This window comes from Peromyscus eremicus, chromosome 1, assembly GCF_949786415.1.
Source record: "Peromyscus eremicus chromosome 1, PerEre_H2_v1, whole genome shotgun sequence".
Taxonomy (NCBI): Eukaryota; Metazoa; Chordata; class Mammalia; order Rodentia; family Cricetidae; genus Peromyscus; species Peromyscus eremicus.
In genome coordinates, this window is record NC_081416.1 from 163,678,636 (window position 1) to 163,691,866 (window position 13,231).

At 57.3% G+C, this 13,231-nt stretch overlaps 1 protein-coding gene across 3 annotated transcripts; it reads right to left on the bottom strand.

Moving 5' to 3' along the window:
• Positions 1-217: 217 nt before the first annotated feature.
• On the bottom strand, positions 218-13,001 carry Scaf1 (SR-related CTD associated factor 1). 3 transcript variants are annotated; one of them, XM_059278620.1, is made up of 12 exons: positions 12,394-12,741; positions 10,862-10,992; positions 10,167-10,280; positions 9,894-9,951; positions 9,320-9,417; positions 8,948-9,048; positions 8,745-8,860; positions 3,682-6,351; positions 3,145-3,227; positions 2,709-2,927; positions 708-836; positions 218-585 (listed from the first exon to the last, which is right to left on the bottom strand). In XM_059278620.1, the coding sequence occupies exons 3-12, from the start codon at positions 10,272-10,274 to the stop codon at positions 394-396; spliced, it is 3,774 nt and encodes a 1,257-aa protein (XP_059134603.1). In that variant the 5' UTR covers positions 10,275-10,280; positions 10,862-10,992; positions 12,394-12,741; the 3' UTR covers positions 218-393. The 3 variants fall into 3 exon arrangements, with proteins under 3 accessions (XP_059134603.1, XP_059134611.1, XP_059134620.1); XM_059278628.1 differs by lacking the exons at positions 10,862-10,992; positions 12,394-12,741 and adding an exon at positions 12,803-13,001; XM_059278637.1 differs by lacking the exon at positions 10,862-10,992.
• Positions 13,002-13,231: the final 230 nt, after the last annotated feature.

The following is a 13,231-nucleotide window of genomic DNA, read 5'->3' on the forward strand; positions in this document are numbered from 1 at the left end:
ACCATGTTCCTGGGCTGGTGTGGCCCCATCATAATACCCCCCCCCCCAATCCTTTCCTCCTGAAAAGAGCATTTTATGGGGAAAAAAATTTTTTTGAAGACAGAATCTCTCTTTGGCCCTAGCTGTCCTCGAACTTACAGAGGTCAGCCTGCTTCAAGCGTGCACCATCTACATTTCATGAAATCTTTAATGAAATTGGAGGGGGCATAACAAGGGCTGAGGCCGTGGGGGTAGGCTAAGGGGCCAGGATAACGGGCAGGGGCAGGGCGGGGGTGGGGGGCGGCTCTCCTCTTCCTCACAGCGACCCCAACATCCCACTGTGGGGGTATAGTGGGGAAGTGGAGCCATAAATATGTCCAGAATCTCAGAGGCATAGGAACAGGGTATGAAGTCTCAGAGAGGGGGCAGGGGCAGGCCTGGGCCACCCTTGTCTGGAGGCCCTGGTTCCTTGGGTGGCCGAGGGGGTCCTGGGGGGTCCCCCGGCTTGCGACCGTGCTTGCGGAAGTAGCGGTAGCGCTGGACGTAGGCCCTCACCAGGTTGCTCACCTTGACAGGATTGATCTCCCCGCTTTTGCTGTGGCAGATCTGCGGAGCCGGGAACAACTGAGTTCCTGCCAGCCCCAGGGCACCCTTGACTCAATGACTGGGCCTACCCTACGTCCCTCTCCTGGACCCAGGTCCCCATCCCCACAGTCCCTCTGCCCCACCTTGTGGACAGCCTTCCTCAGGATGTCCTTATACTCCTCCTTGGTGATGTCTTTCTTCTGGTAGTACGGTTTGATGGCCAGCTTCACCTCCTCCACCGCCCGCTCCTGTGTGTGCAGCTTCTTCAGATACTGGGGGGGGGGGGGGGGGGGGGGGGGGAGACAGGGAGAGTGAAGACTAAGCAAGTGAGGGGACCTGCAGTGCCCTCACCCTGGCCGCCTGCCCTGTGCTCCCCTTTCTGCAGTTACCCTAGCCAGTGGGCATCTCCAGGCAGACCCTGGGCCAGCTAGCCCGGCCCAGCAGTCTGCGGGGCTACAAACCAGGCAAACGCTGTTTCTTTTATGCAGTGCTGGGACTGGAGCTGAAAGCTTGGGAGTGCTGGTGCTCTACCGCCCAGCCCAAGCTGTCTTTCTAGGTAGTGGCTCTAAGTTGCCCATTCTTGCCCTCAACTTTTAAATCTCCTGCCTCAGCCTCAAGCGGTAGGATCAGAGGTGTGTGCCCCACACACAGCTGGTCACAACTCTCCCTAACCAGACCTTACAGGCTTATTCTGATTGTAGACCTTCTGAAGTGGCAGGGATACCCAGCTTGGCTGCTCACACTCTGCTCTGGTCCAGGTTGCCTGAGCTCTGGCAGAAGCACAGGAGGGCTGAGCGGTCAAGCCCAGGCGGCTGAGGCTGCTAAGGTGGACAGCGTCACAGGGGCCCAGTCTTCCACCGCCGGGGAACTAGATCCTGTGACTCATGGAAAATGGGACACCACCATCAAGGGGAGCTGTGCTGGGAGGCTGAGCTTCCTGGGAAAGCCCAGTGTCCATGACCACAGGTAGAGCTGTTTTCCCAAAGCAAGTGCAGGGAGGCCAGAGACAGGTGGGGCAGAGCCTGGGCCACAGCGAGATGAGTACAAGCAAACGGACCCTGGGGAGGTCAGGGCACTACAATACACCGCTTTGGTAATGGGGACATGTGTCCCAGCTATAAAGAGAGCCAGTTTCAGCTCTGTGGGCCCTGAGCTTCTCAAGTAACACAGCAGAGGGGCTGCTTGCTACACCACACACTTGTCAAGAGAAGACAAACAGCCTAAACAGAGGGCTGGCTGGCCTACAGCATGGGAATGTTCACGAATCGGCTAGGTAAGCTGAGGGCATCTATTTGCAACACAAGCCTGTTGTACAGCAGTGTGAGGCACACGCACTGACGGTGGTGCCCTCGGACAGCCGGGCCGTGACCAGGTAAAGCCATCTAGAGAGGACTTGAAGGAAGCAGCCCAAGGCCAGGCAGGAGCAGCCCGACCAGTGGTCCTCTATGTGCCTGCAGGGTCCTCACTCCAGCAGCGGATGGCCTCTTCACTATCTCTTAGCCTTCCCAACACCAGCGCTATAGGCCTGAGTCTGTAGGACCAACTCAGTCCAAAAGTGCTTGACTTGTCTTTGAAAAACCAACATCTCCCAGTTATACAAAGGTGAGGAGCAACTGCACGGTGCGTTAAAGAGCGTGTTTATACACACACACACACACACACACACACACACACACACACGGTGCGTTAAAGGGGGTGTTTACACACACACACACACACAGTGCATTAAAGGGGGTGTTTATACACACACACACACACACACACACACGGTGCATTAAAGGGGGTGTTTATAAACACACACACACACACACACACACACACACACACACGGTGCATTAAAGGGGGTGTTTATACACACACACAAGGTGCATTAAAGGGGGTGTTTATAAACACACACACACACACACACACACACACACACACCCACACACACACACACACACCACAAATGTTTCTAGTTCCTTTACACATGTTAGCGCTCGTTATCGGGAACTAAGGATGGAACCCAGTGCTGCTTGCACGCCAGGCAAGCACTCAATCATGAGCTGCAGCGTCCCTCCTTCTGTGGCTTTCTGTTGTGACTGCCCAGGACCCAGCTCCCTGCCCCAACCCTCTAGTCCTTTGATGCTCCAAGTCCGTCTCACCTTGTCAGTGTCCCCACGTCCCTCTGAGCTGCTGCTGCCCTCTCTCTTGTCAGACGCAGGGGCCAGCCCAGTGGGGGTAGGAGGGGTAGAGCCACAGCCCCCTATGGGGAGGCTGCCAGGAAGCAGGTAGCTGGAAGGGCCTGGGGGCAGGCCCAAAGAAGTGGGTACAGGAGCTGGGGTCACCCCCAGAGTGGAGGGTGGCTTCCGATGGCTGAGGATCTGTGAGAAGAGAGTATCATGAGCCAAGGAAGGCAGAAGGGAAGAGGGGGCTTTGTACCCCCTCTGTTCCCTCAAATTTCCCGATCTTAGAGAGCAACAGGCTCCTCTTCTGGCCAATACCTTGCCCTAAGGCCTGCTGGGAGTTGTAGTTCCTCTCCTACCCCGAGGCAATGGACAAAAGAAGGGGCTGTGGGGACTCTTCCCCATGGGAGCCCACCTGGTTGGTGGCCTGGATCAGCTCCTGGGCCTTTGCTCGGCTGGCCAGGTTGGCTTCTTCCATCTTGAACAGCAGTGCAGTCACTGAATGGACAGAGGTGTGACAGTCAATGCAGGTATCGGGACGGGCAGCAAACCTCCCCTAACCCCGACACCGCCAGGTCCCTCCCTCACTTGATCCCAGGACTACAAAATCTCCGCTCGGAACAGAAAAAAGGACCTCATCTACCGAGAATCACCACAGACTCCCAGTGTTCTTAGGACTCAAGGGGTGTGTACGCAGGGGCAAGGAGGACTAGGGGATGGCCGGAGCAACATCTGCTTCCTGACCCACCCAAGTCCCATCTTTCCCTACCTAGGAGGAAGACAGCACCCTGTTCAAGCTCTCCATTCTGTGCTAGCCACTACATACTCCTCTGTTCCACCGGTTCCCTGTATGCCAAGGCTGGACTAGACCCTGCCCTGCTCCACCCACCCAACACTTCTACCCATCCTTTTCACGCCATCACCCTTCCCTCTCCCTACTTCATAGACTCACAGGCCAGGACACCACTGGTAGTGCAGTCCACACCAGCAGGCAGGTTCCAGGGCATGGGTGGGGGCAGCGTGGGCAGCTGGGAGACCCTAGCAGCTGGTCCATCCTCGGCGCCAGAGTCTCCTGCTGTAGACCCCGCACTGGGAGCAGTACTCGGGGCAGCTGCCGCCGTGCTGGTGGCTGTGGTAGTGGCAGGCTGCTGCTCCTCCTCTTCTTCCTCTTCCTCCTCCTCCTCCTCCTCCGCCCCTACTCGGACCCCAGTGTCCTCACTGGCTTCCTCTGGTAGGAAGGAGACTTCAGGGGTCTTGCAGCTGCTGTCCACAGTCTGGGAGTCCGGGGTGAGGGCGGGTGGAGGTGGGGCTATCTTAGGTGGCGGGGTACTGGGGGCCTTGGTGGTCCGCTCCTCCCCCGACCATGATGTTTCCTCCGTCCCCTTGGTGCTGGCTGCCTGGCTGCAGCTGTCGGCCTTGGACTTCTTCAGTGAACCGGGCCCACCGCTGGCCGTGCTACTGCCTCCGCTGCGAACCTTCTTCCTGGTCTTTGACGGCTTGGTCTTTCCCTTGGTCCCCTTGGCTTTCTTGGCCCCGGCCTTGGTCTTGGCCTTAGTCTTTTTGGGCTTGGTGCTACCCGGGGCTACCTTGGCCACCTCTGCAGGAGCCCGTTCATCCGGCTTGAGAAATGGGGAGCGGCTCTCACGGTCCCGGCTGAACTTGACTCCGATGGAGCCCAGGCCTGAAGATGAGGAATCCTTGGCAGGGGTAGTGCTGCTGACGCCCTCTCGGATGAGCACGGCCACCTTGGACTGCAGTTTCACCTTGCGGGAGGAGCAGGAGGAGGAGGAGGAGGAGGAGCCGCTGCTTAGTGGGGCCTTGGGCAGTGGCCCGGAGCCAGGCGCTGAGTCCTTAGGTGGCCGCGTCTTCTTGGATGACCTGTCCCTGTCTCGGCCCCGGTCCCCCCCATCAATGGTCTTCCGTCGAGACCCTTTCTCCCTTGAGGACGAGGATGAGGATGCAGCCCCTGAACGTCTCCGGTCCTTGTCACTCTTGCCGCCCCGCTCATCCGCACTCAGACCCTCAGAGTCATACAGGACCTCCCGCTTTGGGGATACAGCAGGCGCTGGCGAAGGTGCGCGGGGCTCTGCCTTGTCCGGGCGGCCCACCGTGATGGTCCGTTTGATGGCGAACAGGTCGTGGTCCGTGAGGTCCTGGATAGAAGGTGGCACAGCCCCGCGGCGCCGGCTGTCACGGTCAGAGCCTGAGGGAGGCACGGGTGCGGGCAGCTTCTCCAAGTCCCCAGAGCGCTTCTCGGCCCGCGAGCGCGATCGCTTCTTCTTCTTCTTGCCACCCTCCCGGCGCTTGCCGCGGTGCCGCTCCCGCCGCGAGGATGAGGAGGACGAAGCCGCTGGGGGCGGTGAGGCTGAGCGCCTTCGGCGCCTGCGCTTCTCACGGGAGCGGGAGCGGTGGCCTCCACGTCTGCGATCAGCGCTGCGGGAGCGAGACCGGCGGCGGGAACGGGAACGGGAGCGGGAGCGGCGGCGGGCAGCCGTGTGGGAACTGAGCTTGCGCTCGCGTGAGCGATGCTTCTTGGTATCCCAGGCTGGCGAGTCGGGGGGCGCCGGGTCCCCACTGCGCTGCCGCTCTCGTCGCGCCTTCTTGCGTGCAGGCGGTGGGCCCGGCGAGGCAGAGCGCTGGCGGTAGCGCTCCCTTCGCTGCGTTAGGATTTTGCGGCGCAGGTCCAGGCCGCCCCAGCGCGCATCTGTGGCTGGAGCTGCGGGGGGCTCACCCAGGTCCACCTGCAGTGCGCCCTCACCATCAGAGTCGGCATGCAGGGACAGGAAGTCGTCACCCTCAGGGGGACGTGGAGCAGAGGCTGGGGGCGCGGCAGGAGTGGCCACTGAAGCAAGAGTGGCTACTGAAGCGGGAGGCTGACGAGGGCGCCCAGCCCGGAACAGTGACACTGCGACCCTGGGCTCCTCCTCGGGCTGCACGATCTCGCCCTCCTCGATCTCGGGATCAGTTGGGGGTAGTGGCGGCAGTGGCAGCACCGGTCCACCAGCTGTCACTACTTCCACCGACACCTTGCCCTCAAGACAGGCCTCAACCTCAGGTCCCACCACGAAGACCCTGCGGCGCGGAGCCCCTTCCGCCCGTGTGGAGTCAGCCTGCGGTGGCGTCCCTGGGGCTCCCAGCATCTGCGGGGGTGGGGGCTCCGGGCGGGGGCTGTCGTCACCTGGGAAGTCCTGGCTCAAGCTGTTGTCATCGTAGATGCCCGCCAGGGTCTCTGAGATGCGGCTGATGCTCTGTGACAGGCCCTCTTCTTCCTCCTCCTCCTCTTCCTCCTCCTCTGGTGAGGGGCTCCCCGCTGATGAGCTAGGGTTGGAGCCTGTGGGCTCGAAGGGGTCATATTTCTGCTCCGGGGCTGGCGGCGGGGAGTAGGCCTCGTCGGTGGGGTGGAAGGGGTCATAAATGTCGAATCGTGGGGCAGGTAGAGCTGGAGGGGGTGGAGGGGGAGGGGGAGGGGGAGGGGGAGAAGGGGAAGAGGAGGATGGGGAAGGGGAAGGTGAGGATGAGGCGGAGGAGGGAGCAGGTGGAGGGGCAGGCCCTCCATCCCCTGTGCCCAAAGTGAGGAGGTGCCGGGCACAGGCAGGTCGAGAAGCATGAGACTGTGGAGAAACTGCAGAGAACAGGGCACACAGTCAGTCAGGAATGCCCTGATCCTCTCTCCCAGTGCAGAGGCCTGCAGACAGGCCAGTGCCATCACTGCCCCATCCCCATCCCGACCCTCCTCGACACTATTCTAGTGCTTCCTGTGTGCCCCCAGGACCTTGAGCCACTTGGGAAGGAATAGGTAGAGCAGGCTGGGGTGGTAAAGGGTTACCTCTCCAGCCAAACCGACCTATTTACACCACACAATCAAGGAGTAGGTGCTGTTCGGTGAGGTCAGGGACTGGGGTATGCTGTGGCAGAGCACCGGCCTAGCACGTGGGAGGACACCCAGTAGAGCAGGAAAATGGCCAGAGTCCACACTTGAGCCCAGAAGGTGTACTGACCTAATCTCCCACACCACAAATCAGCCCTAAAGCCAAAAATCTGCCTTGACCAGTGGCAGTGATGTCCCCACAGGACAGAAGAGCCAGCTGCCCCTCCACTGCTTTGTGGAGAGGGGACAGCTTAGACCATGAAATGGCAGAGCTGGAGGCCCGGCAAGACAAGAGAGTTTTTGCCCCCAACCTGCACCCAAAGGCTAAGAAACAAGAGCCACTAACCCCCGGGGACATCGGGGAGTACTTGCTCCTTCTCACAGGCCGGGTTCTACATGACTCCTTGGTTTGCCCCTAACACCCACTGCACCAAGGGCACACAGCTGCAAGGACTGGCCTAGACTCAGATGATGAATCTAAGCAAGGGAACCAAGACCCACCCAGCATGGCCCAGTGGGGACAGCGCCAGTTCGTCACAACACTCTCTAGTCATGTGACCAAAGGCCCCTAGCTCAGCCTCTCTGCTTTGGATTCCTTCTATAAAATCAGTCTGGCCTGGCAGCAGTGCCGCACACAGGCAGATGGATCTCTGTGAGTTCGAGGCCAACCTGGTCTCCAGAGTGAGTTCCAGACAGCCTGGGCTGTTACACAGAGAAACCCTGTCTCGAAAAACCAAAAACCAAACCTAAACTAAACTAAAAAGAACCATGAGCGGTGCAAAACCACAGTCCTAAATGCCAGAGGCTGAAGCAGGAGTGCCTGAGCCTAGAGCCTGTGAACAGCCTGAGCAACATAAAATACCCTGTTTGCACGATTGTGTACAACACATAAGCACCAATGGTGGTGGTCCGAGACTGTCGTCCCAGCACAAGGGAGGGGAAGGAAGGAGGGTTGCTGCAAGTCCCAGGCCAGCCGAGGCAACAGTACAAGACCCCAGCTCAAAAAACACACCAAAACAAAACAAACAAACACACAACCATAAAACCACAACATAATTTTAGAGTCCCCATGAGAACAATTGGCTCCAGAGATATCGCAGCCAGGAGCCAAATACAGCCACTTGTCTGTATAAACAGGTTCTGTTGGCAAGCTTATCCTCAGCAGCTCTGGAATTTTGGCTTTGGAGTCAGGACCTCCTGGTGTTACCCAGGTTAGTCCTGCACTCATGGCCTCCAGGGATTCTCTTCTCTCAGCTTACCAGCTATGAGAGAGACCACAGATGAGCCTGCACTCACAGCTCCACATCCCGAGACTTTAGGATAGATTCAAAACCCTTCTGTCCACCTCCATGGAGGCCAGGGGGGCGAGAGCTGGACTCACAACAAAGAAGAAAAGGGACAAAGTGACTGTGACCTGCCTCAGTGGGGTCATAATCCACGCTCTGTAAGGCACTGGGACTGATGGTTGCCAAAGACCCAACCTGAGAGCCTTTCTCTCTACCCCACTTGCAAATGCACACAGAGGGAGGGAGCCTGCTGGGGCTCAGACACCAGCAGCAGCACCAAAACAAAGGCCCTGGGGGAGGCCAGTCAAACCCAACCTCAGGTGTTCGGGGAGCGCTTGGGTGTTAGTACCACTGGGGCTGATGTGCCGGTGTGCTCTGAGGTCACTGGCCACCTACCAGGAGCATAATGGGAAGCAGAGTCTATCCTACACAGTCACAGCACAGAACCAAAATGCTTGGGAGGCAGGAGTCTGGTTTCCCACTCAGACTCAAGCTAGTAGCCAGACCCACCAATGGAGCTAGTAAGGATCCCCTCCTAGGAGATGAGTCCCAACTCAAAGACACTATCAGTCAGCTCTGCCATCTGGTACCCGGCATGCTCTATGCTCCTACATGATCCTGTGCTTTCTTTCCAGGAGCATATGCATTAACTTGTATCTAACATCATCACCATCCTTACTACCTTCACTCCAAATAGCTTAAGTAAGGCTAGGTAGGGCTTAGCTTGGTGGCAGAATGCTTGCTGAACATATGTGAGACCCCCAAAGTCCAGGACCCAGCACCATTAACAAATATATGAAAATAGTTGATTTCCACACAACTCCAAGACCACCTACCCAACACAGTGCAAGTCCCACATACCCGTTTTTCCTGTCCTCCAGGCCCTGAGACGGGGCAGAAGGCTGGGCACAGGTAGAGGCATGGGGTCCCTGTCACCGATGCGGACCTCAGCCACCAGCTCAAGCATGTCCTCACTTCTGCAAAACGGAAGAAATGGTGAGTCCCAGCAGAGTCCCAGCTCTCAGGTTAGAGTCACCCCTACCTTTAGCTGCCCAGGTCCTTACTCGCCAGGTCTCAGGTCCAGGCGGCTGGGGACCCAGGTATCTGGGGGATCCAGGATGTTCACCAGCCCCACAAGAAAGCTGTCTGCAGCTGTATCCAATACCTGGAAGGGGCCAAGTTGGGCTCAGTTCTGTTAGCGCTCACACTGACAACTTTCCTAGTTCCAGCCTCTCAGGAACCCACCAACTTCCCCAAGGACATTCAGAGAGCCAACCAACCTTATCCTCGATGGTCTCTGGAAGCAGCTTAGTCGGGGATCTGGTCCCCAGACTCCCATCACTGCCCACTAGAGTTACCCCAGCCCCAGGGGCAGAGACCCCCAGTTTCTTGTCTTGCAGGCCCCAGGATGAAGGTTCATGGACACCCTCACTCACAGCAGCCGTGTCAGCACCCCCTGACTCCTGGGAACGAGGCTCTGATCGTGGACTCCGGCAGCAGCGCCTCCATCGAAGGCCACGACACCGAGAGCCATCTGGATGGACATTGAAGTAAGGTGGGACTCAATGTGAGGCTTTGCAGAGCACAGGAGCCAGGACCAGACCTAGTGTTTGCTGTGGGAGTACCTACCACCTCCAATTAGGGCAGGACCCCGAGCTCTCCCAACCCAATCTGGGGTGAGCTTGTACCCACTGGAGTACTGAAAGGGATATCTCAGCTTGGCCTTTGAGCCCTGCACAGCCCTGGATCTAGACGTCTCCTGCCTCCCAAGTGTCCTACTACCTTGCTCACCAACCTCTCGTCAGCCCTGACACCACACTGGCTCCCATGACACCATCCCCCTAAGCTGCAGGTCTGCTGGTCCGCTGCCAACCAGGCCTTCCTCCAGCCAAACCCAGTCCCCCGGACACTCCTAGCCCTACCACAAGGCTAGCACTCATGACGCCTCAGAAAGAATGAAGATACCAAACCCAGAGGAGGGTAAGGGCCTGAAAGGACTACACCTCATACCTTTTTCATTAGGCAGGTCCCCCTGCAGGGAGCTCCCCACAGCCTGCTGAATGGCCCGCTGCGGGGGGATAAAAAATCAGGGGAACCAGGTAAGAGACTTTTATAACCTCTGCTGTTTGGAAGGCATGTTCCAGGCACCCCATAGCCAGGCCACAGGCTGAGGCCACACAGAGCCCCACAGGGCCCCACTTCTTCCAGGGCCCGAACCCTCAGCCCCTAGTCCAGGAAATGGGAACCTAGGCCCCCAGGCCCCACTGCTCCCAGCTGTCTTACCAAGATAAAAGCAGAAGGAGAAAGGGCAGAATCTCTGTCAGGTGGACCGTCTCCCCGATCCTCTCCCGACTCCTCTGTTTTACCTCGAGATTCATCTTCCTCCTCCATGGTCACCTGGGGTTGAGGGCGACAGTTTGGAGTGAAGGCTGAGGGAAGAGGGCGCAGGAGTGAAGCGAGGTCTCAGGGACCTCGTCGGTTGTCTCCCTGCATCTCCTTTAGGGTCCCTCTTCCACCAATTCCACGCTGACCTGCAGGGACTAGAGCATCCTTCTTCTGGATGTTAGCTGCCTCCCCTGTCAATGGGAGGACTCCTCTGCCACCTGCTCCAACATCTGGCCCTCCACTGCCCAGTTTCCCAAAGCTCCTAGCCAAAACCCAAATTCCCCAACCCAATCAGAGAGATGCCAACTCAACCCTGACTTTGGGTCTCATGATTTTATGAGCGTGCTGCAGTCTCAGAAACCCACCTTCCTCACAATGAGGAATGCATCGACATGCTCAGTGGTACTCTGTAACAGGTACCACAGCTTCACATGTATCCGTCACCCTCCATGGTGAGGAACCAGAGGGCTTCACTTATAGGTGTGAACACAACTATGGTAGTATGGTCTACACAACCACTACACTGCTTTTAAAACAAAACTGCCAAATTTCAGAAAGTCATGTTGTCCTCCCAGCCCCGTTGGGACACTTGCCTATCACCCAGCTGCCTGTCTTGTGGAAGCATGGCCAAAGCCTCGGTGAGGTCACGGGAATTCTGAGCTTTGAGTGCCCAGTCAGGTGGTTGAAAGAGCATCCTTCAGACTGGTGGATGTCTTGATTGAGGCTTCAGAAAATATGAACATCACAGCTGTAAGCCTCCCTACAGCTGTCAAACCTGTGACTCTGAACATGCCTAATCTTGGAATTCCTAGAAGCTCTGGGATTCCTAAACCAAACCTTGTGCTTATCTGAAAATGGCAAAATAGTAGCATCTATCACACTCATTTGCACATACAGATGGCTGGATACACATTAGCAATAATTGTATCATTGGCCCTTAGACCAGGTTTCCCCTTTTTGTCTCAGCCTACTTCTCCGGCTGTGCACCTGCAAAGAAAAGACCTAAGACCTGGTCCCTGTCCTCTATGAAATTATGCCTGGGCCTCCACATTCAGCCAGCCTCTCAGCTCCAGCTGCCCAAATCTTCAGCTTCTTCCTTAATTCCCAGAGTCATGTCATACCCTACTCTGACAGGCCCTCTACCATATCCAGGCTTCTCTAAGCATTAATACTCAGGACCCTCCTACCCTGTGTACCAACAGTTCCCAGCTCTGGGGCTGCTCCCCAGCACTATCTGAGATAAAAATGCCATCCAGAGCAGTGACTGTCACATACAAGAAACTGTATCAAAAGCACCTGGCTGCAGACATTGTAAGGCTCTGCAGACCATGGGAGATACATGAGATCCCTCAATTACAGGGTGCTGGAAGCAATTTAGTGATTCACAAATAGCTCATTACACAAAGTACATAAAACATACTGAAAAATACTTCCCAAATTTTAAATGGAAACATCCGCTTACATGATTGGAGTAATATTAGTAAAATGCATATGTTGGCATGTACCGAATCTCATCCAACAATGTATTTCCTCCTGCCTATCAAGGTCAAGCTGCAGAGCACTGCACTAGGTGAGTCTAGACAGCTCTACAGACCCTCAGGCCTCCAGGGACTGATACTAACTCCTCAGCACCAGGACAACACGGGTTCTTTCTTTCTTTGTTTGTTTAAAGCTATTTCCTTTTTAATTACTTTCTGAAGGGCAAGTACATTTGAGGTGAGTAAAATGCCCAGCACTTTGTTGTATTATTTTGTACACATTTATCTACTCTCCAAAAGCACTTGAATTTGCTCCAAGACACAGTCTGGATTCTTGCAATCACATCAAAATCACCTGGATGATTCCAGTTCCTTCTAACTGCCCCACCCCACCCCACCCCCGTCTCCGAGTCACCCCACATCAAACACTTCCCAGACCTTGGAGACCCATTTATGCTTCTGGGCACATCATAACGCTTGCCTCCCTCTCCCTGGGTGGGAACACATCTCTTTCTTCCAGGTGGCCCTTAACACTTCCTAGTCCTTGAAGAGAGCTTCCAGGCCTTATAAATTGTCCCAGATCCACGTAGATGAGCTGAATGCAGAGGCTAGCACGGGTAGACGTTTCCCAGCCCTAAGACACATACCCCAGCAATCTAGGTGGCTCTGCAGACCCCTTCACTCCTGGGACACACATCAAGATCTCAAGATGGCCCCAAAAGCCTCTCAACAGACCCTAGCCTACGGCCGCACATAAAAACCATCTACGGCGCCTGCAGACACGTCCGGGTTCAGCAATGTGATGGAGGGCTGACCTAGGCGCGGTCCAGGCCCTACGGACGCCCCCTGGCACCCACGGGCGCGTCCCGGGGCCCTAAGAAGGCCCCACACTCAGTGACTGCCTTGGCCGCCGCTGCCGGATCCGAGGCTGCCACGTTATGCTCTCCAGGCCCGGTGGCGTACGGACGACACTCGGAGACGACTAGCGACCCGACTCCGCCCCGCCCACCCCGCTAGGCCCGAGCCCCGCGGCCCGGACCGCCGCCGCCATCTTACCCCGCCGCTCGGGCTGCGGCTCCGGCCCCGGCGCGGGGCGGGGCGGACTGGGGCGGGGCTCGCGAGTTGAGCTGAGGAGAGGCGGAGCCAAATTGCCGCCGAGCTTACTGGGATTTCAAGTACCCAGCTGGGTTTCCTGAAGGCCGGCAGGGCGGAGGGTGGACTCGGTTTCCCAGAAATCAACGCGTCGCATGGAGGCGGGGTGCGCGCGCTGTACGCCGGGAGACGTAGTCCGCGAGTCAACTCCGTCACGCGGGGACAGTGTAGGGGTGAAAGGTGAAGTGGGCGGGGTTGCTGGAGCGCGCGGTGAGGCCCCCCACAGTGCCCTGCGTGCGCGGGGAAAGGGCGGCGGATCAGGAAGTGATGTAAAAAAGACGCTCCGCTGTTGAGCTCAATGGGAATTGAAGTGAATTGGACGCTACGCTTCCC